The sequence below is a fragment of the Schistocerca cancellata genome, chromosome 4, assembly GCF_023864275.1.
Source record: "Schistocerca cancellata isolate TAMUIC-IGC-003103 chromosome 4, iqSchCanc2.1, whole genome shotgun sequence".
Taxonomy (NCBI): Eukaryota; Metazoa; Arthropoda; class Insecta; order Orthoptera; family Acrididae; genus Schistocerca; species Schistocerca cancellata.
The window spans coordinates 225,563,046-225,588,574 of record NC_064629.1 but is presented as its reverse complement, the minus strand read 5'-3'; the positions used below and the strand labels follow the sequence as shown (position 1 = coordinate 225,588,574).

General features: G+C 43.7%; 1 protein-coding gene across 1 annotated transcript in view; it reads right to left on the bottom strand.

Annotated features, from left to right (window-relative positions):
* Positions 1 to 25,529, bottom strand: part of LOC126184034 (nose resistant to fluoxetine protein 6-like) — a 397,821-nt gene that overhangs the window by 272,299 nt on the left and 99,993 nt on the right. Inside the window, exon 3 of the mRNA XM_049926391.1 lies at positions 22,072 to 22,300. Within this exon, the coding sequence (XP_049782348.1) occupies positions 22,072 to 22,300 (229 nt within the window). The remainder of the gene's footprint in view (positions 1 to 22,071; positions 22,301 to 25,529) is intronic.

Sequence of the window (25,529 nt, the reverse complement as noted above, 5' to 3'; positions counted from 1 at the left end):
ATTTTTTCAGCGTAAATAGCTCGCGCATTAACGCATTAGCACGTCTAGCAAGTTTCGCAGCTATACGATAATTACAAACCATGCTGGACCTTCGTGAATAGCTGCACTTTAATTGTAACGCCGGGTATATTGGGTAATGATTCGGTGTATAACGTTGAAAGCTCCATGACGCTGTTTGCGAATAATGACCTTCTATAAAGAAAAGTCGAAAGAGTAGTAAATTGTAGAGAAATGCTAGAGAACCTGCATAGAAGCGACCCTTGGTGTCGGGTTTGGCAGCTGTCTCAACATTAACAAATGTAACGTATTTCGTACAAATGGGTGGAAATCCCAGTCATTTTGTGATAACATGATTGCCTAACAATCACTGAAGTCAGGTACATCCATTGAATACCTGGGAGTATTCGTACAGAGCGATTTAAAGTGGAGCAACTAGCTACTGGTAATTAATCGCATGAAAATCAAATATCAGACTGAGACTCCTTGGAAGAATTACGAGGAAGTCTCGTCCACTAGCGAAGGTGGCTGCTTACAAAGCTCCCGTTCGACCGCTAAGTGGATACTGCTATTCAGTTTGGGACCAGTACCAGAAAGGACTGACAGAGGAAGTGAAGAAGATCCAAAGAAGGGCTGCGCGTTTGGTTCGTTTAGAAAGCGCGAAAGTATCACGGAGACTATCATCCAATGCCAGTAACAGGCGCTACAAGAGAGGCGATGTGCAGTAAAATTCTGAGCGTGAATGTTCCTAAAGGAGTCAACCAATATATTTAATCCTATTACGTGTATCTCGCGAAAAGACCATGAAGGTGAAATCAGGGAGATTCGAGCTCGCAATGAAGTTTACCAATACTCATTCTTCCAATGCACTATTCACGAATGGAATAGGAAAAGAGGTAGCGACAGTGGTACACAAAGTACCCTCCGCCACATACCGCAAAGTGGCTTGCGGAGTCGATGTATAAGCAGGAGCCAGCCGTTGTCAGATTGAGACACCCGAAGTCGATGCGCAGCTGTCGTCACGGCCGTGTGTGCTTGCAGTGGCAGCTGAGCTCATTAATCATGAGGCGCGCGTCACTGCGAGCCAAGCTGGCCCGAGCAGCGGCGCGTGAAATCGCTAGAAAGCGTCTGCTTTCATTGCCCTGCACGCGTGCCATTGCCTTACGTCAGCTTTGTTCCGCCCTCACTGCACCGCCGAGTCTGTTTCGCAACACTGATCCGTGCAGCTCACACGTCAAATAGCCGTTGCAGTGTCAGCACGTTGTCCATTTACGCGTTGCGCCGTTGCTCGAGGAAGTGTAACTTTTATGAATTCGTGTTTAACAGCTGCTACTCGTAACTGCAACTACACGGTCCAGTCACATCAATGTGACCACTCCCTATATTCGACGTCTACATCTACATCTACATGACTACTCTGCAATTCACATTTAAGAGCTTGGCAGAGGGTTCATCGAACCACAATCATACTATCTCTCTACCATTCCACTCCCGAACAGCGCGCGGGAAAAACGAACACCTAAACCTTTCTGTTCGAGTTCTGATTTCTCTTATTTTATTTTGATGACCATTCCTACCTATGTAGGTTGGGCTCAACAAAATATTTTCGCATTCTGAAGAGAAAGTTGGTGACTGATATTTCGTAAATAGATCTCGCCGCGACGAAAAACGTCTTTGCTTTAATGACTTCCATCCCTACTCGCGCATCATATCTGCCACACTCTCTCCCCTATTACGTGATAAAACGAAACGAGCTGCCCTTTTTTGTACCCTTTCGATGTCCTCCGTCAATCCCACCTGGTAAGGATCCCAAACCGCGTAGCAATATTCTAACAGAGGACGAACGAGTGTAGTGTAAGCTGTCTCTTTAGTGGACTTGTTGCATCTTCTAAGTGTCCTGCCAATGAAACGCAACCTTTGGCTCGCCTTCCCCACAATATTATCTATGTGGTCTTTCCAACTGAAGTTGTTCGTAATTTTTAAACCCAGGTACTTAGTTGAATTGACAGCCTTGAGAATTGTACTATTTATCAAGTAATCGAATTCCAACGGATTTCTTTTGGAACTCATGTGGATCACCTCACACTTTTCGTTATTTAGCGTCAACTGCCACCTGCCACACCATACAGCAATCTTTTCTAAATCGCTTTGCAACTGAAATCGAATTTCAACGGATTTCTTTTGGAACTCATGGGGATCACCTCACACTTTTCGTTATTTAGCGTCAACTACCACCTGCCACACCATACAGCAATCTTTTCTAAATCGCTTTGCAATTGATACTGGTCTTCGGTTGAGCTTACTAGACGGTAAATTACGTCAGCGAACAATAACCACTACAGACAGCAGGTGGCACCACCAGCAGTGGAGGACACGTAAAGCGTGTCGGGGGGACGCGGAAAACAGTGCAGTCTTAGTTCTAATGTGGAAACGGAGCGATTAATCTGAGATCCAAAAGGGAATGATAATTTGCTTACGGGCTAAGGGTGGAAGCATTTCCGAAACGGCTAAGTTTGTAAATTGTTCGTGTGCCGCTGTAGTTAAAATATGCTGCGCATGGCAAAATGGCACTATCCAATACCAGCGCCGAGGCATCTGTACTGCACCACGGTCCATGGATGACAGGGGTGAACAAAAGTTGCGATGTGTACGGGCGAATAGCTGTTTAACTGTAGACCAACTGATCACCCAGATGAATCATGGGGCTACCGACAGTGTCTCTCCAACGACCTTTCAGCAAACGTTGCTGCGTATGGGCATCCGCAGCAGGCATCTGGTTCATTCACCTATGCTGCCTGCTGTTCATCAACGATGACGGCTGGCATTTGCACACCAGAACCGAGACTGGATGTCCACTGTATGGCGACAGGTGGCCTTTTCGGATGAATCACTTTTCATCTACATCTACATCTACATTTATACTCCGCAAGCCACCCAAGGGTGTGTGGCGGAGGGCACTTTACGTGCCACTGTCATTACCTCCCTTTCCTGTTCCAGTCGCGTATGGTTCGCGGGAAGAACGACTGTCTGAAAGCCTCTGTGCGCGCTCTAATCTCTCTAATTTTACATTCGTGATCTCCTCGGGAGGTATAAGTAGGGGGAAGCAATATATTCGATACCTCATCCAGAAACGCACCCTCTCGAAACCTGGCGAGCAAGCTACACCGCGATGCAGAGCGCCTCTCTTGCAGAGTCTGCCACTGGAGTTTGTTAAACATCTCCGTAACGCTATCACGGTTACCAAATAACCCTGTGACGAAACGCGCCGCTCTTCTTTGGATCTTCTCTATCTCTTCCGTCAACCATTGGGCAGATGGTCACTGGCGTGTACGCCTGTGCAACAATCGTCGGAACGGTCGAGGCCGGAGGACGGAGTGTTATTGTCTGGGGGACGCCGGCCGTGGTGGCCGAGCGGTTCTAGGCGCTTCAGTCTGAAACCGAGCGACCGCTACGGTCGCAAGTTCGAATCATGCCTCGGGCATGGATGTGTGTGGTCCTTAGGTTAGTTTGGTTTAAGTAGTTCTAAATTCTAGGGGACTGATGACCTCAGATGTTAAGTCCCATAGTGCTCAGAGCCATTTTTTGTCTGGGGGATGTTTTCGTGGCATTTACTGGATGACATCGTCATTCTGGAATTCTGGAACGCACAGCTGATCAATACACGTATGCCTCTACCTTTAGGCACCATGTTCACTCTTACATGCAGTGCCTTTTTCCTCGGCACGGCCGGCCGGTGTGGCCGTGCGGTTCTAGGCGCTTCAGTCTGGAACCGCATGACCGCTACGGTCGCAGGTTCGAATCATGCCTCGGACATGGATGTGTGTGGTCCTTAGGTTAGTTTGGTTTAAGTAGTTCTAAATTCTAGGGGACTGATGACCTCAGATGTTAAGTCCCATAGTGCTCAGAGCCATTTTTTGTCTGGGGGATGTTTTCGTGACATTTACTGGATGACATCGTCATTCTGGAATTCTGGAACCCACAGCTGACCAATACACGTATGCCTCTACCTTTGGGCACCATGTTCACTCTTACATGCAGTGCCTTTTTCCTCGGCACGGCCGGCCGGTGTGGCCGTGCGGTTCTAGGCGCTTCAGTCTGGAACCGCGTGACCGCTACGGTCGCAGGTTCGAATCCTGCCTCGGGTATGGATGTGTGTCATGTCCTTAGGTTAGTTAGGTTTAAGTAGTTCTAAGTTCTAGTGGACTGATGACCACAGATGTTAAGTCCCATAGTGCTCAGAGCCATTTGAACCATTTTCCTCGGCACGATAGCATCAACCAGCAGGACAATGCACAGCTCGCTGTGTACGTGGAATGTTCGAAGAGCTCCAGGATGAGTTTACCGTACTTCCCTGACTACGAAACGCACAAGAGTTAAACCCAATCGAGATACTGTGGGACCACCTCGTTCGGGCTGTACGCACCACGGATCCTCAACCGAGAAACGTAGAGCACCTGGCCAAGGCACTGCAGTCGGCGTAGCTTCACATACCTGTCGATACCTTCCAGAACCTCAGTGACTCCCTTCCTGCACGTCTCACAGCGATACGCGCTGGGAAAGGTCGTTATTCAGGTTTTTGACAGGTGGTTACATTAATGTGACTGGACTGTGTATTTTGGGGATCTTTTTTAACGGAATTTTGACCAGTGCCTGAACACTCATTGTTGATCTGTAACTCCATACACGCCGTCAGGAACGCTGTAAGTTCAGTCGGCACCTGGAGAGTATTTGCAGTGGAAACAGCTATTTTAAACTCTCAGCTGACAAAGAGGTGCCCTCGACAACAATGAGATTTGTAATGTCAACAAAAAAAAAAGGTTCAAATGGCTCTAAGCACTATGGGACTTAACATCTGAGGTCATCAGTCCCCTAGATTTAGAACTACTTAAACCTATCTAACCTAGGGACATCACACACATCCACGCCCGGGACAGGATTCGAACCTGCTACCGTAGCAGCAGCGCGGTTCTGCACTGAAGTCATTAGAACCGCTCTGCCACAGCGGCCGGCCTAATGTCAACACAGGTTGCGCACAACACATTTATAATTTCAATTATATCTACAAGCTGGCTTTGTCAATACGCCCCTTTAATGCAGTAGTGTTGCATATGATTCGATCAAACGGATAAAATGGAGTGATGAGCCGCCAAAAATGTTTGTTTCGAAGATTCATTGCTAACGAAAATACAAAAAAAAAATTATGCAGGTTCGTACGGAGTTTCTGACTAACTGGTCGTATTTCTCTTCAAAGTGATCCACCTGAAGGTTGCCTCAAACTTGCAAGTAGAATGAAAAATGTTGGAAAATAAGCGATTAAAGGGATATGAAATATTTTTAAGGATAGGAACATCAGGAGGAGAAATATAGAATGTTTTTATGAGAAATTAACTATTATAAAGGTTACTGAAAACTGTGCGCTGCATTTGTTAAACCCTGACTAAAAGCAGATGACAAAACAAGTGGTTAAACTGTTTCAAAAAGAATTTAACTGCTTTTTAAGAGATAGGTATTAAAAATATCATGTAAGAAACCAAAAAACAACCACAGCAGTGGGTGGAAGCCTGTGGTCCTACTGCTAAAAACTCAAAGTCCATTTCTCCTGTTGGAAACATGTAATCAGGGTATTCAGAAGGAATTCTTCTTATTGATGACTAATATTTGCCGAATTGAGGCCATTATCAAGAGTTAAGGTCCTCTTGCACGATACTAGTGTGATCTCTCTCAGTTTTGACTAACGTTTGCTTACAATAAATGGAAATTATTACGCTAGTCTCCTGAACCAACTGGATGAAAAAATACATAAACAGAGTCCAGGACTTTAAAACAGAAACAAAATTGGAACTTTCAGGTTAATCACAAGATTGGGCAAGCTCTAACATCAACCTGTTTCCCCATATAAAGAAGTATGTGGATGGAAAAGTACTGAGTCGAGTAAAGATATCATCACTTTTACTTACATATTTATCGGGGACAGATCCGCGACAACTCTGTGATATCAGAATTATCTTTCATTTCCCACCGTCTCAGTTGCACAATTTTTATGATTATGATACCATGTTCAGGCCTACACAACTGCGTATGCTACCAGTCAGCTACACAGTTCTGACAGACTTAACATTTTCACAGAGTAAACTGCAATTTCAAAACAGTAAAACTTGTTCCAGTTGTTGCTGTCATGTATGCACAACATATACAAGAGGTTATAACAGCCTTAGATGGTTATTCCGTAGACCTAAGTCGCGCTTTGGGGATGCAATGTATGAAACGGAATAAATGTTGGATGCTGTCTGTCGACCTTGCTATGTCGAAAAATGTAGGTGAATTTCGTCCTAATAATATAATCTCCACTGCCAACCTTAGAACTTTTATATTTGCCCTCGTACTGGTCATAGTGGACACTCAATACAATTGAGGGCACGTAGCTATATTAGACTAACTGGAAGCCTGCGGTGAAAAGAACTAGAACACAAGACCACAGCACAAGGGAAGACGAAGACGTGTTAAAATAGATATAAGTGCTGGCGGAGCAATGATTAGCAGACGCGTGACAGGTGAACGTGAGTGGGGCACAAAAACAGCAAATCACCAACCCACAGCGGATGCTGCTTGACAGAAGGAGGACAAAATAAACAAACACGCTCTCAAAAATAATTCTCTGAGGGCTGCCAGGGCGCTCGAAAATAGTTTTCAAATAAAATTTCGCAAGTCAACTTTCCAGATGTTTCAGCTCTAGTTTCGAGCCTCCATTACCACACGATGACAGGAGAGATAAAATTAGAAGCATTTGGCCGGCTTTCGCTCTAGAGGTCACACATAGAGAAACGGTTATTACTGCACCGAAGAGAGGTTTACTTGCGAAGAGAAGAAAAATTGGAAGATGCAAGCTTGCAGGAATATTTTTAACGCGAGTAATTTATTATTAGTTCCAGTCTTATCTGTCTTCCAGCGCTAAGCTTCGCGAGACAGCCAGAGAGGATACGACTAGTGGAGGTGTTGGCAGGTTCTGCTGAAGAAATATTAGGATTTAACATCCAGTTGGCAGCGACGTCGTCAGAGAATGAGTTCTGGTTCGAATGGACAAGGGTGCGCAAGGGATGTGGTCCGTGACTGACCTTGTCAGTGAGACCTTCCCAGTGTCCGCCGGAATTCATTTAGAGATACCGCGGAAAATCTAAATTGGGATGGCTGCAAGTGGTTTGAATATTTCTCTCCCAGAATACGATTTCAGTGTCTTGATCGTTACTACACGTGACTCGCCCCTATAGCCGAACGCGGTAGCACGCCGCTTGCGGGATTCGGGAAGAGGCATCGGGCCAGGATCGAATCCGCCCGGCGGATTAACGACGAGGAACGGTGCACCGGCCGGTATGGATGTGGTTTTTAGGTGGTTTCTCACATCCAACTACCGAGGTCTCCAGTTACACGATTCGCCCAAACAATTCTAAAACTTCTCGCACTTTCACATGAGATACCACTAGACGCAGGCGGATTGGGGACAGGAAGCCCGTCCCGGAGGAAAGGGTGACGACACCCTCTACCGCCAACACTGCCAAACCTAGATTAACATTCCGACCCCGTGAAGATGCGCGATAAGGCCAGTAAAAATAAGAAACAAGATAAGAATCGATACTGTATGTCGCTCTGCCACTTTGCTGAGCTTAGGCAGTCGTGCGCCAGATGCTTAGGCAGAACACTTCCTCTACAGTTGTGAGAATGTTGTATAGAGTGACTCAATCAAGCAATATTTCGATAGAGCTGTGCGGCTAACGGGGAAGAATAACGGCTAATAACGTAAGGACATGTTTATCTGACTATTCGTTGATAGCTAAGTATCCTACATCAGTGTCGTGTTGGATAACAGAAAGCAGATGTGATAAATATCATTCGGTGCAATTAAATGTGATACAATTAAGGGGTAGACCAGCGTTACGCTCGGTTATGGAACCGACATTCATAAATTTTTTCAATAAAATAACAAACAAATTACAAACCTGACTTTAGACCTTTATTTGTACACCCATGAGATTGTGTTAGATACATTATTAAGTAAAACACTTGGACTCTGAGGACACTATACGACATCGACGAAAGGCCTTCGCAAAGTGTGAGAGCGCTTGGTGGGAGCTCTGAACGCCACAATATTCAACCTAGAACAATATTTCAAAAACTGCATTGAAACTGATGATATTGTCTAACGTAGTACGGAATGATGTTTTTAAGAACAGTTTTTAACAGAATGGTCGCACTATGAAATAAAAGTCAAATTTTTCGACGAAAAAGTTCTTATAAAAACGTGCACCACAAATCGAAATTAAAATATTTCGCAAAAATCCCACGTACTGCGGTAGGAAGAACACCGATTCACAAGTTACAAAAAGGCCTAATGTAATTGCGTGTTTGTTTCATGAGCTATAGCTCCCACCAGCTTGAAATGTGTTGGTTACAATTTAAAAAAAGCGTTTAAAGTTTCAGCTTGTGTTTTTTTTTAGTATTAAAGTTGAACAGACCTTTAATTGGCGATTCCAGCACCGTACAGTTGGCCATCCTTTTGCCGATGTAGAAACAGTCTCATTTTGACGGAATCATGTCGATTAACTGGCCTCCGGTTACCAATCAAAGCAATTTTTGCACGATTAGGATTACTTTTCGAAATTTTTTTAAAGTATAAATACGTTTGTTTGTCATTTTCCAGCAGACACGTTTTACTTTGTACAAAAAGGAGCCACATTATTATAAGTTAAGCAAAAGTGAGACTGTTTACCGTAAGCGAATCATGTTACGAAGAGGAATATTGTTCAGAATAGCAATGTCCTCTGCGACACTATCCGAAACTAACAGGACCCTTATTCCGTCGGTAGCAGTTATAGTATTACATCGGTTGCATTCGAGCCGTAGGATGCGCCAGACCCCAAGCAGCAAATCGCGGTTTTAACATATTTTAACATTTATGGCACACTCTATATGAATGAATCTTTAAAAAAAAGGCTCCCAAAGGAACAATTTAAGAAAATAAGAAAGTTAAGTTAAAAAATTGACCCTGTTCTACACCTCTTAATGAAGACTGAAAACTTGAAAGAGCGCTTTATTCATTGAAGATTTTCCGTACATTAGCCTCGTTGCTACTGCTAAAGTGAAGAACCGTTGGAAGCACCTGTTTTATATACAGAGCATGGCATAATCAGAGATACTTCTTCACCAGCCTGGTTGCGTAAAGTGAGCTGTCTCACCTTATGTTTACTTAGAAGGATTGCTTTATTTATAAAATATTTTCTGTTTGTTTTGTTCCTCGGCTTTGATAAACTTCAGAAATGACGTCATGTAACACCGTAAGCTGCTGTTAGAGGTGTTCTTTAATAGCTGACCGATTTCGGTCAAAGACCATTTTCCAGCACAACTTGTGTTAACACCAAAAATTAATTTGGAGTACAATTAAGTCAAAGAAGGAGAACAATGTCAAGAAGTCTTATAGACAGTGCATAGGGAGTGAACATGCTTATATGATATAGAACCCGTAAATGATAACAAAGCTGCGCGGAGTGGCCGCGTGGTTTGAGGCGCCATGTCACGGATTGCGCGGCCTTTTCCGCCGGAGGTTCGAGTCCTCCCTCGGGCATGGGTGTCTGTGTTGTTCTTAGCGTAAGTTAGTTTAAGTAGTATGTAAGTCTAGGGACCGATGGCCTCAGCAGTTTGGTCCCTTAGGAATTCACACACATTTGAACATTTGATAACAAAACCGGGAAACAGGCGTAGTATCAAACATTTTACAGATTTGTACATCACTACGTACATAATACGACACAGAACGGAGCCCGCAAGCAAATTCTACCTGACACTCCGCGCAGACTGTCTCAGTAGCGCTGAATGCTGAGCCACTACGGGCGTTAGTACCATAGCTCACAGTGGCTTACCGTGTTACTTTATGCTGTTTCTAAACTTCCTCATTTGTAATCTGCTGCTGTTTTATCCCTGTCCCATATAGGCCCTTTTTAGTTTGATTTTCCAAGCTGCTCCTTGATTTGCTGTCTGATCTTCACTTTCTCTCTCAAACTATGTCCTGGTTCCTATATTTAAACCATTCTTTTAAGATGACCCAACTATCTACATATAGCGTTGCAGCATGTTTTGCAGACTGGCTGTTCCACTTGGATGTGGTGGCGTATCTCTCGTCTCTTTACATTGTTGTTCCTCGTTTTCTGGACAACAGCCAAAGTAACTTCAGTTCCTCGGCTTGTAGTTCAGTGATATCTCTGTTGCCTTAAACGCATTTATGGATTGCATGTAATCACAAAAACTCTTACATGACCCTCCCAGTTGCTAAACTGCATCAGTTCGGCTATTTCCATCACCAACGTTATCAGTGAAGACATAATTGTCTGAGTCGAGACATAATCTTTCCTTCATGACTAGTCTAGCATGTTCTCTGCCGTATTTCATCCGCTCCCCGCCTTTTCTCTGCACAGGGTGACCCAAGGCGAATAGTCATTATTCCAGACTGACTTAAATGGCCGTCTGAGGCAAAAAAGCTCGTATATAAACATACTCTACACACGATAGCTTCCAAGGTGGAACATATTGAGTACAAATTCGTTTTTTCATAATGTCGCACGGTTTACACTGAATGACAGGACATATTTACTTTTTTAATAATTTTGTGGAATTAGTAGCGGAATTCCGTTTGCTGCAAGGAATGCAGTGCAATTCTGACACGTTGAGGCCGATTCATATTATACGATACGTGTGAGAGAACACCTCAACTGCACTACCTGTAATTGGTGGAATGGCCCTGGCAAACTGGTTAGCATGATCTCCAAGCCTGGGACCGTTAGATTTTTGTTTGGATGTAGACATATGCGTACACAGGAAACGGGGATACGCGAGAAAAGCTCCCAAGTACATAGCGATCCTTGTTAAAATGACGCTAATCCAATTGAAACAATGACAATGATGGTGATAAAACTCATCGATATCATGCGGGCCGCATCGCATTTGACGTTGCTTACTCGAAGACAAAATATTAAGCATGAAGTGTGCTACAAAAAGCTGTGAGGCTAACGGAGGTTTCTCACAAGTTTCTACAGCGGTTTTTCTTTTCTGTACTCAGTAGTTCACTTATGCAGAAGATCGACTGTGTGTTGTCTCTAAACTATCCTGATGCTGGAACTGGTGTACGTGTTCAAACATTTTCCCATGTAAAACGATGCCAGTGCGCTAAAGAAGACTTATGATAACATAGATAACTGTATAATGGTAAGATCCCAGAATTAGTCCCGCTCACGTAACCTAGCACTTGGATCAAAACGTTTGTTGTCACCAGAAATGAACAGCCGTTAAATCTTAAATTCAGTTGGGAATATCCATCGGAGGCATAGGCTAGACGCCAGCGGTGCCGATGCAGTGAACTCCCATATCTACTAAGGTTTTCACAGATTACAAATGCGACATAATTTGGGTGAAGGTAAGTATCAAACTTATGTCAGACTTAGTAATCGGCTGTTTCTCTAGACAGACTGCCTAAACAGCTGCAGTGTTAGAACGGTCCGGGAAAATTTTGGTGAATACCGCGGGCAAGTTTCGTGATCACTAGGAAGAGTGTTCCGTATTCACGTGGCCACAACACTACCCGAATTTAAACCCAAGTGGAAATCTGTGGACCACCTCGTACGGGCTGTTCGCGTCATGAATCATCAACCGAGAAGCCTACCGCAGGGCCGGCCGGGGTGGCCGAGCGGTTCTAGGCGCTACAGTCTGGAACCGCGCGACCGCTACGGTCGCAGGTTTGAATCCTGCCTCGGGCTAGGATGTGTGTGATGTCCTTAGGTTAGTTAGGTTTAAGTAGTTCTAAGTGCTAGAGGACTGATGACCTCAGAAGTTAAGTCCCATAGTACTCAGAGCCATTTGAATCATTCGAACCTACCGCAGGTGGCCACTGCACGGAAGTCGGGCATGGCTTCATATCCCTGTCTGTACCTTCCAGAACCTCACTGACACTCTTTCTCCACGCCTCGCAGCGGTCCACTCTGCAAAAGTTGATTACTCAGGCATTTAAAAGGTGGTTACATTAGTGTGAGTCTGCAGCTCGTGGTTTCGCGGTGGCGTTCTCGCTTCCCGAGCACGGCGTCCCGGGTTCGATTCCCGGCGGGGTCAGGGATTTTCACCTGCGTCGAGATGACTGGGTGTTGTTGTGTCGTCTTCATCATCATCATCATTCAACCCCATTACGGTCGGAAGAAGGCAATGGCAAACCACCTCCAGTAGGATCTTGCCTAGTACGGCGGTGCGGGTCTCCCGCATTGTCCCCTACGCTCTGTTACGGAGTATGGGACTTCATCATCATTCATTAATGTGATTGGACAGTGTATAATAGATAATACTGTTACGATGTACCCTTCGCCATGCATTGTACAGTGGCTTGCGGTGTATGTATGTAGTAGCAGCGGATCAACATCTTGACGCCCATGTCATGCGGAAGAGTAATAAAACACGAAGAATGTTTGCGTTTCTCAAAATAACGGTGCGGGAGAAGAGTAACATGTGCATATCAAATGACTTAACGGGCACCGAGAGTTAAATACGGTTATAAACAGCGGCGCAAGCTCAGCAATACCTCCGAGAATCCATCATCATAATTTCTTTCCAACGAGCCAGGTAGGAACTTCGTGAACCATATGCTTCCATTGATTTCTGTCCCGATATAGCTCTTCTCTCTCCACTGCATCCCACGTTACTCCTATCCTCTTGAGGTTTCCATCAACCTGGTCTGTCCATCTCTTCCTGGGCTGCCCAATCGGTCTTATTCCTCGTACCACCTTAGAGTATCGCTTGCAGCACCTGTGACAATTCGCTTGGCTTTTGCTAAAAAAAAATTTAAAATATATTTCTCCGATAGTTCCGTTTATGTTCTATTTCCATTTCATTATCGGTAAAGATCTCTCTCGATTGTAAAAATCAACACATAGTTTATTACTCTTCTACATAACTTAAGCGGCTCTTGAGACACCACAAAGACGTGTGAACAGTTTGTTGTAGAGTGCTACAGTCTCGCGGCTTTGCCGCTTCCGGTCTGAGAAAGTGACAAAGACGGACACAGAAATTCGCTAAGCACCGTACGGTGTATCTAGAAGAGGTGCACGGACAAAGACCGACACCACATGGTCGATGTGCGTAGGGCAGCGTCTTGCTCAAGACGTGCTGGCCTTGGCTGTCGGATGAGCAGTGAAAGCGCCGGTGCGATTTCCTGCCCACCTACTGCACAGCCCGTGCCTGTATAATTTACTAACGTCACAGGGTCACCGCCAACACTGGAACGGAACGACCTTCTACTATTTAGCACGACAATAAACCTACCGTGAAACCGGATGGAACACTCGAAGAAGGTTAGCTGGTTGCACATAACTCGTGTCGTCTGGCTTTTCGAGGTCAATACAGTTACAACTGTTGCTGCAAAATAAAAGAAAAAGGGGGCTGCTTCAAGAAAACGGTTAATGTTCCGCCAACTACTTCACGACGGAGCATTGCCAATGCAGGGAATTCTCAGATCAGGGTGGGAATCAAAAACTGCTTATGTTCAGTAAACAAGGCAGCAGAATACTTGAGTGATCTAATGGTAGAAATAGGTTTCTGAAACCACTCACAACTTGAATAAAGAAAAGAATTGTATAAAATAGTGACTGTTGACTTTTCATTACATCATCACACACGATTACTGTATTCACGGAAGTCCGACGTAATGAAGGAAGGAAGATTAGGGTTCGAGATCGAGGTCATTAGAAACGGACCGCAAGCTCGGAATGTTTCTGGGATGGGGAAGGAAACCGGCCGTGTCATTTCAAAGGAACCATCCAAGAATTTGCCTGAAGTGATTTAAGGAAGTCACGGAAAACCTGAATCTTGATGTTCGGGTGGATATTTTAACCGTCGTCCTCCAGAATACGAGTCCAGCGTGCTAACTACTGCGTCACCTCGCTCGGTGATGTAATGAATATTACTGTTTCTCTTCAATGTTGGAAAACAATAAGTTTACCCCATTTTTCAAATCTGAAAGGGAAGAACATACAAAACACATAAAAGTTAAAAGTTGGAGGTTACTTATCAAGAGGTAGCAAATCGCCCACCGTAATTTGTGTAGGTTTTAATCAAGGTCTCAGAATTAATAGAATTAATAATGGAACAACTCTTCACAGAACGTGAGGTTCGGAGGTTTGTTTGCTCTGTAACGTAGGACGGATGGTGATCTGTGGCGTCTTTGCCGAAAGAGTACAATGTTGGTGGACGGGCAAGAGTTTCGGAAGACACAGATCATCGTATATTCTTGAAAATGGAGCTCCGCAGCAGACCACCCCACCGTGTTCACATGTTGACCCAACGACATCGTCAATTACGATTACAGTGGGCACGGGACGATTGGGATTCGAACGTCGATCAATGGAAACGTGTCGGCTCTTCGGGAAATCACAATTTTGCTACACTAAGTCGATGATCGTCTTCACAAACACCGTCATCGAGATGAATAAAGGCTCGAAACGTGCAATACGCCACGGACACAGCCTGATGGGAACAATAATATGCTGTGGGAGACATTCTCTTGCGCTTTCATGGGGCCTGTGATAGTAATCGAAGACACGCTGACACATGCGAACCACGTGTATCCCTTCATGCTTGATGTCTTCCCCGACGGTGATGTCATCTTCCAGCCGCACAGTTGTCCGTGTCTCGGAGCCAGAACCGTGCTACTTTGGTTTGAGGAGCCGGCCGCGGTGGTCTAGCGGTTCTAGGCGCGCAGTCGGGAACCGCGCGACTGCTACGGTCGCAGGTTCGAATCCTGCCTCGGGCATGGATGTGTGTGATGTCCTTAGGTTAGTTCGGTTTAAGTAGTTCTAAGTTCTAGGGGACTGAAGACCACAGATGTTGAGTCCCATAGTGCTCAGAGCCAATTTTTGGTTTGAGGAGCATTATAGTGAGCTCATGTCGGCGACCAAATTCGTCTGATGTAAATACTATGGAACCCATGGGCGTCGATGTCGGGCGCCATCATCGCTTACGCAAATCAGCGGCCCGTTACATGACCTGTGCGTAGACATCTAATGCCACGTACCTTCACAAACCTATCAACAAACTGTCGGATCCCTGATACGCAGAATCAGTGATGTATTTCGTCCCAGATATGGTCAAACAAGCTATTAAGCAGGTGATCATATTATTTTGCCTCATCGCTGCATGTATTTGTTCGTGGTTGAGGAGAAGAATTAAACGTCCTGTCGCTTACAAAAGTATGATCAGACCCTGTTTTCAGTATTGTTGATCTGTGTGGGTTTCTTATCAGATAAGACTGGCAGAAAGGATGAAACAGCTCAAAGATGAATCGCATGGCACGTCATAGAACACTTTAATCACTACGATAGTACCACTGGAATGCGCAAAACCTTTAGTGGAAAATTATGTATTCCGTTGGAGTACGAAGAGAAATGTTAATCTTAGAACGACCTCGATCTGCTTTCCTAAGGGAACCAAACAACACAATTTTACTCTTTCGCATCCACTTGTCGGCTAATGACGCATTCCCGTATTTTATTTTATTTTATTTGTGAATCATTTGTGAAAATGGCCATGTAGCAAAAGAAATGATCAGAGGCTCAACACTATCTCGGATGAACGAGGGTGGGGGAAGGAATAGGTGGATTCCCTGTTGAAGAAACTTTCTGGTTTTTCGTCAAACTTACATACAGAAATGACTGAAGTCCTAAATTTAGGTGACCAAAAGGTATTTGAACAAATTTATATTGTCTCTACTATTGCACCTTCTCGATATGCCAATAGATCTGCACGTTTCTGTGACCGATCTATGACTGTGTTTGATGGTCTCGGTGCCGGATAAAGTCGGGACGCTGATTTGGGTTCTACGTGGACATGGGTGCGGTGTTTAAAGGAGCCATAATTATGATCTTACCTTGCAACTGCAGGATGTAAAAATACTTAACAAATCTACAAGTGAACTGATAAACAATTAAAAATAAGCTTCAAAACTATGGCTGTAATGTTAATACAAAGAAGGCGGAAAATTAAAAACGCGCTACGGTCGCAGGTTCGAATCCTGCCTCGGGCATGGATGTGTGTGATGTCCTTAGGTTAGTTAGGTTTAACTAGTTCTAAGTTCTAGGAGACTAATGACCTCAGCAGTTGAGTCCCATAGTGCTCAGAGCCATTTAAACCATTTGAGCCAAAACTAAAAACGGATGGATTTCACGTGTAGCTAAGATGCAAAATTGCTATCCTGCTTTTTATTTATTCTGTTCTTTTTTTTCTTCTCCTTAACAAATCAACCACGAGGCACTGACGCTGAGCCCCGTAGTGATTCTGAGGGGCTGTTCTTGGCATTTTGTTATTCATTTATTTGGCTACTGATCCAACACAACTCGGACTCAATTGCTAGTGCGCATTTGACAAGCTCGACTGATTGTATTTTAAACATGCCAAGCCAGATTTTTTGCGAAGAATAAAATTTCACTGTCATTCTGTACGAAATTTTGTTTCTAGTCTAGAGAGAAAAGTGTGTTCTGACGTTAATTTAGATGTAGTTCACATAAAAGTACACTACTTGCATCGTCCTTAAGATTTAATTTGTTAATCTCAAAAATACCTTACAATAGCACACAACAAGTAACACATTGCAAAAAGCAAAAAGGAAAAAAAAAAATGTAGCGACAATAGATGATCGAGATCCAAAACCGTTCATGGGTTAAACTCTTTCCAAAACCACTGATTATTTGCAGCTGACTTAAAAATTATTTAAAATTTCTGAGATCTTGCGAAACAACATTATGCAAATAATAACACTTCCATAATTTCTAATACTGGAGTTAGTGTGCTCTTATGAGCAAACAATATGAGGAGGGATAACATGGCGACAGTTTTGTTTTAATGGTTGCATAGTTTGCGCTTGTGATTGATTGTCTGCTGTCTACATTTTTGTGGCAGTGCAGTGACCGATACTGAGTGGCATCGATGTGTAGTAACCACTAAGTAATTGTGGTTTGACTAGAGGTAGGTTAAATGAAAGAATTAACTGAAATCAGAGAAATATATGAGTTTTGACGCGATAACGTTTCCTTTTTCAGATTAACACATAGTCGGGTATGGGCTATATAATTGTCAAATTTATGTGCTACTGGCCAATTTCGGCTTTTTAGCAATTGTTAAGCAACCTATAAAAGTACCAAAACACAGGTGAAATAAAACGTATAACGTATATTAAAACAACGCTCTAAATGGCAGAGTAGTGAATTTAACCTATTCTAGCACATTTCCTCCAAATAACCTCTGTGTAGCTTGTCACAACACACTTAACATGCAAATCAATCCACCAGCCCACATGTAGAATCGCAGTAACGTAATCCGTATGAAATACGAAAGGAAAGATTATAATGCATGCGGGAGTACCACGTACAGTATAACTTAATTACATATGGAACGACAGACTGCTGAGAATCCGCATAATATCCTGTCCCTATTTGATACCAATCTCGATGGTGTTAATAAGTCTACATTTGGACTGCTGGATTGATTTGCAACTTACATGTGTTGTGATGTGCTACATAGAGATTACTAATGTAGGTAATAGGGGATATCCTACGTTAAATTGGCAATGTTACCATTTGGAGATTTTTTATACGCGTTACATTCTTTATTTCATTTGTGATTTGGTATAGCCGGCCGCGGTGGCCGAGCGGTTCTAGGCGCTGCAGTCTGGAACCGCGCGACTGCTACGGTCGCAGATTCGAATCCTGCATCGGGCATGGATGTGTGTGATGTCCTTAGGTTAGTTAGGTTTAAGTTGTTCTAAGTTATAGGGGACTGATGACCTCAGGTGTTAAGTCCCATAGTGCTCAGAGCCATTTGAACCATTTTTTGATTTGGTATATTTATAAGTTGCTTGATGTTGACTAAAGAGTCTAAATTGGGCGATAGCAAATAAATCTGAGAAATGTACACCCCATAAAGGAAAATGTTATCATCTAAAAAAAATATCGAAGTTGTGGACCCATGTGCAAACAAAATTATCAGTAATTATTATTTTTCAGTTTATGGTAGACTGCATAGTGGGATGACATTAAAAATTTGTTGGTTTACTGGGGAATTTAATTGACACCGTAAGATGAAGAGCTTTATAGTTTTTTTTTAACCCTTTGAGACCCTCTGGTTACAATTGTGTACATTAACTTTTACTATGTTTTAGCTGCAACAGAAGTAATTTTTCCCGACGGAATTCCGAGGTACGCATTTGTGAATGTTCAACCTTTTCATCACGCGCTAGTGCTGCCAAATGTTGGGCATTACTATGAAAACGTCAGCAAGTCAATGCAGCAGTGCGCAGCAGCTCGCGACTATTATAACACACAGATGTGGTTGGTTCGCTGTATTCCACTATATAATTGAATATTGTTACTGATATTTTGCGTAGTAATTATTGAACAATCATTTTACTATTTATTACAATAGAGAATATTTCGTAATTAGTTATTTTAGTCCATAAAAGGAAGCCAAGAGCACAAAATATGTTTCGAAAATGGGTAAATATTTTTGTATAAATGTTGTATCTAAAATGACTTAAAAATATCACCTGACAGCATTATCACAAGAAAAATTTTGCTTCCTCCAGGAAAAATTCAGATCAGACAGGATTAAACGGAGGAAACGCTTTCTCTGTCAGTCTTCTAAGTCACGTCGAGGACGTTACAGATAGGAGACGGGCGAAATGGCGCGCAATTCGTGACCCTTCATAATGTCGTGAAGTCGCAGTCTGCTAGGAGATGTGAGCACGTCGAGTAGTTTTGCGGTCTTACCAACTCTAGACAGGCACTAAAAAGCACAGTTTAAGAGAATAACGAGCGTTGCAGGTTTTGATGTTTCCGAGGATTAAAGTGGGTTTCTGCGTGAGGCGGAGAATGCCGAAATGGCGCCAGTAAATGTCCTTTCGGAGGCGCGGCGCCAGCTCTTGCGCCGGTGTGCGGTTTACCGCGAGGAGTCGGCGGCGTGAGCCAGGGCGCTAGCTAATGTCTCAGTTGCAAGTCAGACGCAGCTTTCTTGCGCTGTTCCATCAAGTTTCTGGAGCAGCGACAATGCTGCAAAATCTCCGCACCGACTCTTGCTTCACAAGCTTTCAGAGAGTTAGAGTGGTGTGAGAGACACAAATTTAAGAAAAAAATGGTTGAAACAAACAAGTATTACTTCCGTTCCATTACTCTGCAGAGGACTAAAATTTTATTTCTTCTGCAGAATATTTTTTTCTCGAAGCGAAAAAACACAATCAGTCTTAACATTCCATCATCAGACATTTGTTATACCCATCCTTTCTAGACGATCCAAATAAAAGTGTTATTCCTTCCACATCTTTTCTTAGATGAAATGTATAGTTTCCTCAGTAGATCTCCTAAGCTGAGAAAACATACACGTCAGACGTCATTATAAAACTTCTGAACGAAAACTTTCTCCTAAAATGCATGTCACTAATTAATTAAATTATATTTTTATTTTGTTCTCCATTATTGCCCATTTTCGTATGTGAAGCCAGTTTCACATGCTTTAATATTATAGTCCATCGGAATCGGAATACCTGGATTAGAAATGACGCACACATCAGATTTTACATCGACGAAACGTAAGGGTCTGGTTGCGCTTCACACTTAAATCGTGATACCCGTCATATCTAGTACAGCGGTGATGTAGCGTACCACATCTGAGTAGGAAGACGTACTGGATTATGAATAAAGACGTCTTGTCGCCAAGTACCGTTGAGCCTGTGCGCTAAAAAGAGGAAAATTGTTTATGGTACCCATCCACAGACTATCTGTTTATTGTATGAGCTACGATACCAGCTTCAGGAACTATTGTAAACTTAGAACAAAACTTTTAGATATTTAATACTAGTCCCCAGAACTAGAACTTGAAATGACTGCTTGCTGGAAGGCATTTGTTATTCCGCATGTTGGGTAGCATTTAAACTGATTAATAATAATGATACGCTTTACCGTTTACGTGCTCCGTGGCTGTTCGGGTGAACGCGAAATTCATTTTAGTCCCTGTGAGCTTCTGATTTTCTCTCCTCAGATGTCTCTCAAAGCTTGCGTTTCTGAGGGAAAAATGTATTATCTAAGTGGGGAGACAGATTTCTGAAGTTTTATGCGGTCTGCAGTCGGGACAACGCAGAGGCGAACCTGGCAGCTAAGAAGGAATAGCAGGTAATCAAGTTTCTTTGCAATCTCACTCACAGGCGTCCCTCAAGTTCTATGAATAAATAGTACAAACCACTTTCTGAAAGTAACAGGCTTGTCGGATTTAATTAGCTAACCGGCGAAGAGACGATTAAAAAAAAAATGTAGCCCTGTGGTAAAGAAATAGCACCCGGAGATTGTTACACACACACACACACACACACACACACACACACACACACACACACACACGCACGCACACACAAACACACACACACGCACATACACATACACATGGGCGTGCGCGCGCACACTCACACAGAATCAATGCGATCCAAATAATTTTGTATGATATTAGAGTCACGTTTCGAGAAAAAATGAATTTTCAATTTACTCTGGAATTTGCGCTACAATGAAACCTACTGGCAAACCAAAACTATATAGAGACTTCATATTGGAACCCGAACCTTTCCCACTGTTCGTAAGAGTGTTACACACGAAAGTAATCGAAAGGTAATAGTCTAGGTTAGGCTGTCTGCCTAGCACACAGTTAAATTTGTCACGAGGCTTCCCAGCTCAAACAGCTGATATGAGGTCTCCACAGCCGAACACCATATCCAAGATTCTTCAAACATAGTTGTGGCTGGACAAAATATGACACTTCAACTTAACCACGTAGCAGCGGTGTGCAGAACGGGTACACGCTGAGCAGTGTCTCGATTTTTCTGCGAAAATTGTGTTCCAATGATTCATAATACAGGCCCTGAAAATATTCGCCACTGGCTCGGCATCCAACACCGTGAAAACTGTCTTAGGCGCTGCAGTCATGGACTGTGCGGCTGATCCCGGCGGAGGTTCGAGTCCTCCCTCGGGCATGGGTGTGTGTGTGTTTGTCTTTAGGATAATTTAGGCTAAGTAGTGTGTAAGCTTAGGGACTGATGACCTTAGCAGTTAAGTCCCATAAGATTTCACACACATTTGAACATTTTTTTGAAAATTGTCGAGACGAGATTACTCTGATACGTAGTAACGCGATCCGAAAGTAGTACCGCAAAGTAACTTCCAGATGGTTGTATTAAGCTACGACTGGTGAACGCTGTAACGGATTACATACTGTCACCAAGACAAGCTTCCTCTCAGATATGGTAGAATTCAAACGTAAGTAGTTTGTCTGTTGACGAACCTTTTGAGACGTACAATTTTTTTTTTATTTAACTGAACGTATGCCAAAAGATCGAAAGTTTCAGTCACATAAAGACAGAACGAAATAAAGAAATACAACGCACAACGTGACTGGTTTGTTTATTTAACATATGAGAATTCTGGAATGATATTCTTTGCTTATACAGAATGGAAAGTGACGCTGAGAACAGTGAGAGAAAAAGAACTCTAAAATGATATAAAGATAACGCTTACCGAAAAAGAGTGAGTAAAAAGAAGTCTAAGCTATACACTGAAGGACAATTTGATGAGACATGGCCGGCCGGAGTGGCCGTGCGGTTCTAGGCGCTACAGTCTGGAGCCGAGCGACCGCTACGGTCGCAGGTTCGAATCCTGCCTCGGGCATGGATGTGTGTGATGTCCTTCGGTTAGTTAGGTTTAATTAGTTCTAAGTTCTAGGCGACTGATGACCTCAGAAGTTAAGTCGCATAGTGCTCAGAGCCATTTGAACCATTTTGATGAGACATAAAAAAACAATTAGGTCACAATATTCGTATTCACGAGTATGTTAATAGGTTCCACAAACAAAACCATAGAGGAGTAAGAAACCACGAGGAGGAACACGACATTAACGTTTTGTTAGCAGCACGTGTGACCGGAGTGTCGGAGCGTGTTAAGAAAGCGCCAGTTGCAGAAAGCGCCGGCATACCGCAGTCTACATGAGGTTGGAGTAAAGAATCCAGAGCGAGATGAGCAGGATGATGAGGATGCAGTAGGTGGTGACGATGTGGTGAGTCTCTGCCTGCGGCATGCTGGAGCGTGGAGCTTGGAGCGAGCGGCGAGGAGCGTGGAGCGCGATGCGCGGCTACGGCTGTCCGCAGGATACTGCGCTGCCGCGAGCGTCTGCGGCCGACACTCCCCCGCCGGACCTGCCACGGCTAAAAATGAATGAGCCCCTATTTGGCTGGTCGCCGGAACCCCGCTCGAAAATATGAGCTTGAGTAAATAGTGGCATCCCTTGAGCTGCACAGCCTCCGGCCTCTGGTAACAATGCAGGGAGTTAGCCTAGTTCAACAGAGAATGCACTCTGCCTCGATTGCTCAGTTTGGAATGAGTCACTACATTCGTATAGTCTACAGAAGCGCAACCAACAATGAGTGGACCACTAGAGGATACAATAAGAGCAAGCCGTTCGCAACACGAGCGCCCCGGGCCATAAGTAGACTCCATCACAAATTATGCCCTCGTAAGCAAAAAAATGGCTCTGAGCACTACGGGACTTAACTGCTGTGGTCATCACTCCCCGAGAACTTAGATCTACTGAAACCTAACTAACCTAAGGACATCAGAAACATCCATGCCAGAGGCAGGATTCGAATATGCGACTGTAGCGGTCGCGCGGTTCCAGACTGTAGCGCCTAGAACCGCTCGGTCACTCCGGCCGGCTCCCTCGTAAGCAGTTTCACATTTGAAACCGATTACAGCATTATCTACACTGCTGTTGCAACACCTTCAACACTACGTTCAAAGAAAGTCAAATTGACTTGAAGTATAGTCTTCGAATTTTTATTTTAAAGCTCTTTAAGCTTCTTAAATAAAACAAACATTATTAACATTCTAGTAGGTTGGTGCATAAGTTCGTAGCGTTTTTCCATAACACAACAGATACACATAACAGAGATTTTACTCATCAGTAATACAGGGTGGTCCATTGATAGTGACCGGGCCAAATATCTCACGAAATAAGCATCGAACGAAAAAAACTACAACTAACGAAACTCGTCTAGCTTGAAGGCGGAAACCAGATGGCGCTATGGTTGGTCCGCTAGATGGCGCTGCCATAGGTCGAACGGATATCAACTGCGTTTTTTTTTTAAAATAGGAACCACCATTTTTATTACAGATTCGTGTAGTACGTAAAGAAATATGAATGTTTTAGTTGGACCACTTTTTTCGCTTTGTGATAGGGACGTAAATAAACAGACAAATAAATTGTTTCAGTTTCACAAAAATTAGATGATTTATTCAAGAGAAAGAGCTTCACAAATTGAGTAACTCAATAACGTGTTAGTCCCCCTCTGGTCCTTATGCAAGCAGTTATTCAACTTGGCAGTGATTGATAGACTTGTTGGATGTCCTCTTGAGTGATATCGTGCCAAATTCTGTCCAACTGATGTGTTAGATCAGAATGAGATTTTTCACACTGCAGCGGAGTATGCGCTGATATGAAACTTTCTGTCAGATTAAAACTGTGTGCCAGACCGAGACTCGAACTCGGGACCTTTGCCTTTCGCGGGCAAGTGCTCTACCAACTGAGCCACCCAAGCACGACTCACGCCCTGTCCTCACAGCTTTACTTCCACCAGTACCTCGTTTCCTACCTTCCAAACTTTACATAAGCTCTCCTGCGAAACATGCAGGACTAGCATTCCTGAAAGAAAGGATATTGCGGAGACATGGCTTAGCCACAGTCTAGGGGATGTTTCTAGAATGAGATTTTCACTCTCCAGCGGGGTGTGCGCTGATATGAAACTTTCTGGCAGATTAAAACTGTGTGCCGGACCGAGACTCGAACTCGGGACCTTTGCCTTTCGCCGGCAAGTGCTCTACCAACTGAGCTACCCAAGCACGACTCACGTGTTAGATAGTCGCCTTCGGTCTGGAATCTCGTTGACTTGAGTAGAATTATCTTCAGTGACGAATCCCGCTTCGAAATGAGCCCCAATGTCCAGATAAGACATGTCCAGAGACACCCCAGACAGAAGTCGGGTACCGACCTGACTGTTTGTCTTCGTGCTTGCCAAACCTTGCCTTGCCCAGCAAGGTCACCGGGTCTCTCCGAAGTTGAGAACGTTTGGAGCATTATGGGCAGGACCCTACAACCAGCTCGGGATTTTGACTATCTAACGCGCCAATAGGACAGAATTTGACACGATATCCTTCAGAAGGAAAACAACAAGTCAAGCAATCAATGCGAAACCCAATAACTGCTTGCATAAGGGCCAGAGGTGGAGAAACGCATTACTGACTTACTCAATTTATGAAGATCTTTCTCTTGAATAAATCATCTAATTTTTCTGAGATTGTGATCATTTTTGTTTGTCTGCACATGTACATCACATCTACTGATGTCTGTTCCATTCGGATAATTCCTTCTTGGTGCTTCCTTTTTTTTTGTCTTATAGTGTGTACTGCCCGATTCCTTACAGAGCAAACTCGTGTCGAAACAAGCCGCTCTTCCTTGGATGTTCTCTGTATCCTTTACAGTTCTACTTGGGAAGGTAGCCCGGCTGATGAACAATACTTAATTAATACCAAGTAAGGTGTGGTAAGGCACCGGGCTCACATTCTGAAGAACGGCGGTTCATATCCCCGTCGGGATATCCAGATTTAGATCTTACGTGATTTTCTTAAAACCCGCAAGGCAGATGCTGGTACGGTTACTTCGAAAGGGCACACGCCGATCTCCTTCCCCATACTTCCAGAAACCGAACTTGTGCTCCCTCTCTTAATGACTTCCTCGTCGATGGGAACGAAACCCTATTCTTTCTTCCCTTCAAGAATCATGGATTGACGGAGGATATCGAAAAAGCTCAGAAAAGTAGTTCGTTCTGTATTATACCTAATAGGGGAGAGAGTACCACAGATTCGATACGTGAGTTGGGTTGGCAATCATTAAAACAAAGGCGTTTTTCGTTGCGGCGGGATCTTCTCATGAAATTTCAACCACGAACTTCTCCTCCGAATGCGAAAATAATTTGTTGGCTCCCATTTACATACAGAGAAATGAGAGCTCGCACGGAAAGATTTGTGTGTTGTTCTTCCCGCGCGCAGTTCGAGAGCGGAATGGCAGAGAAACAGCTTGAAGGTCGTTCGATGAACGCTCTGGCAGGCACTTAAATGTAAATTGCGGAGTAATCGAGTAGATGTAGATGACCGTGGCATTTGTGAGATACCTTTTTCGTTGGTGAATTACGTTTCCCTAATATTCAGCTAATAAATCTCAGTAAGGCATCTGCGTTTCATACAGCTAGCTTCAAATCATCATTCCACTTGAGGTCGTCCCGGACGTATGCTTGTAGATATTTTACGATTGTTGCTGCTTCCAGTATAATCGAATAATAATGGGATATAATTTTATGTTCCAGCCGCTCATGTAGACGGTCG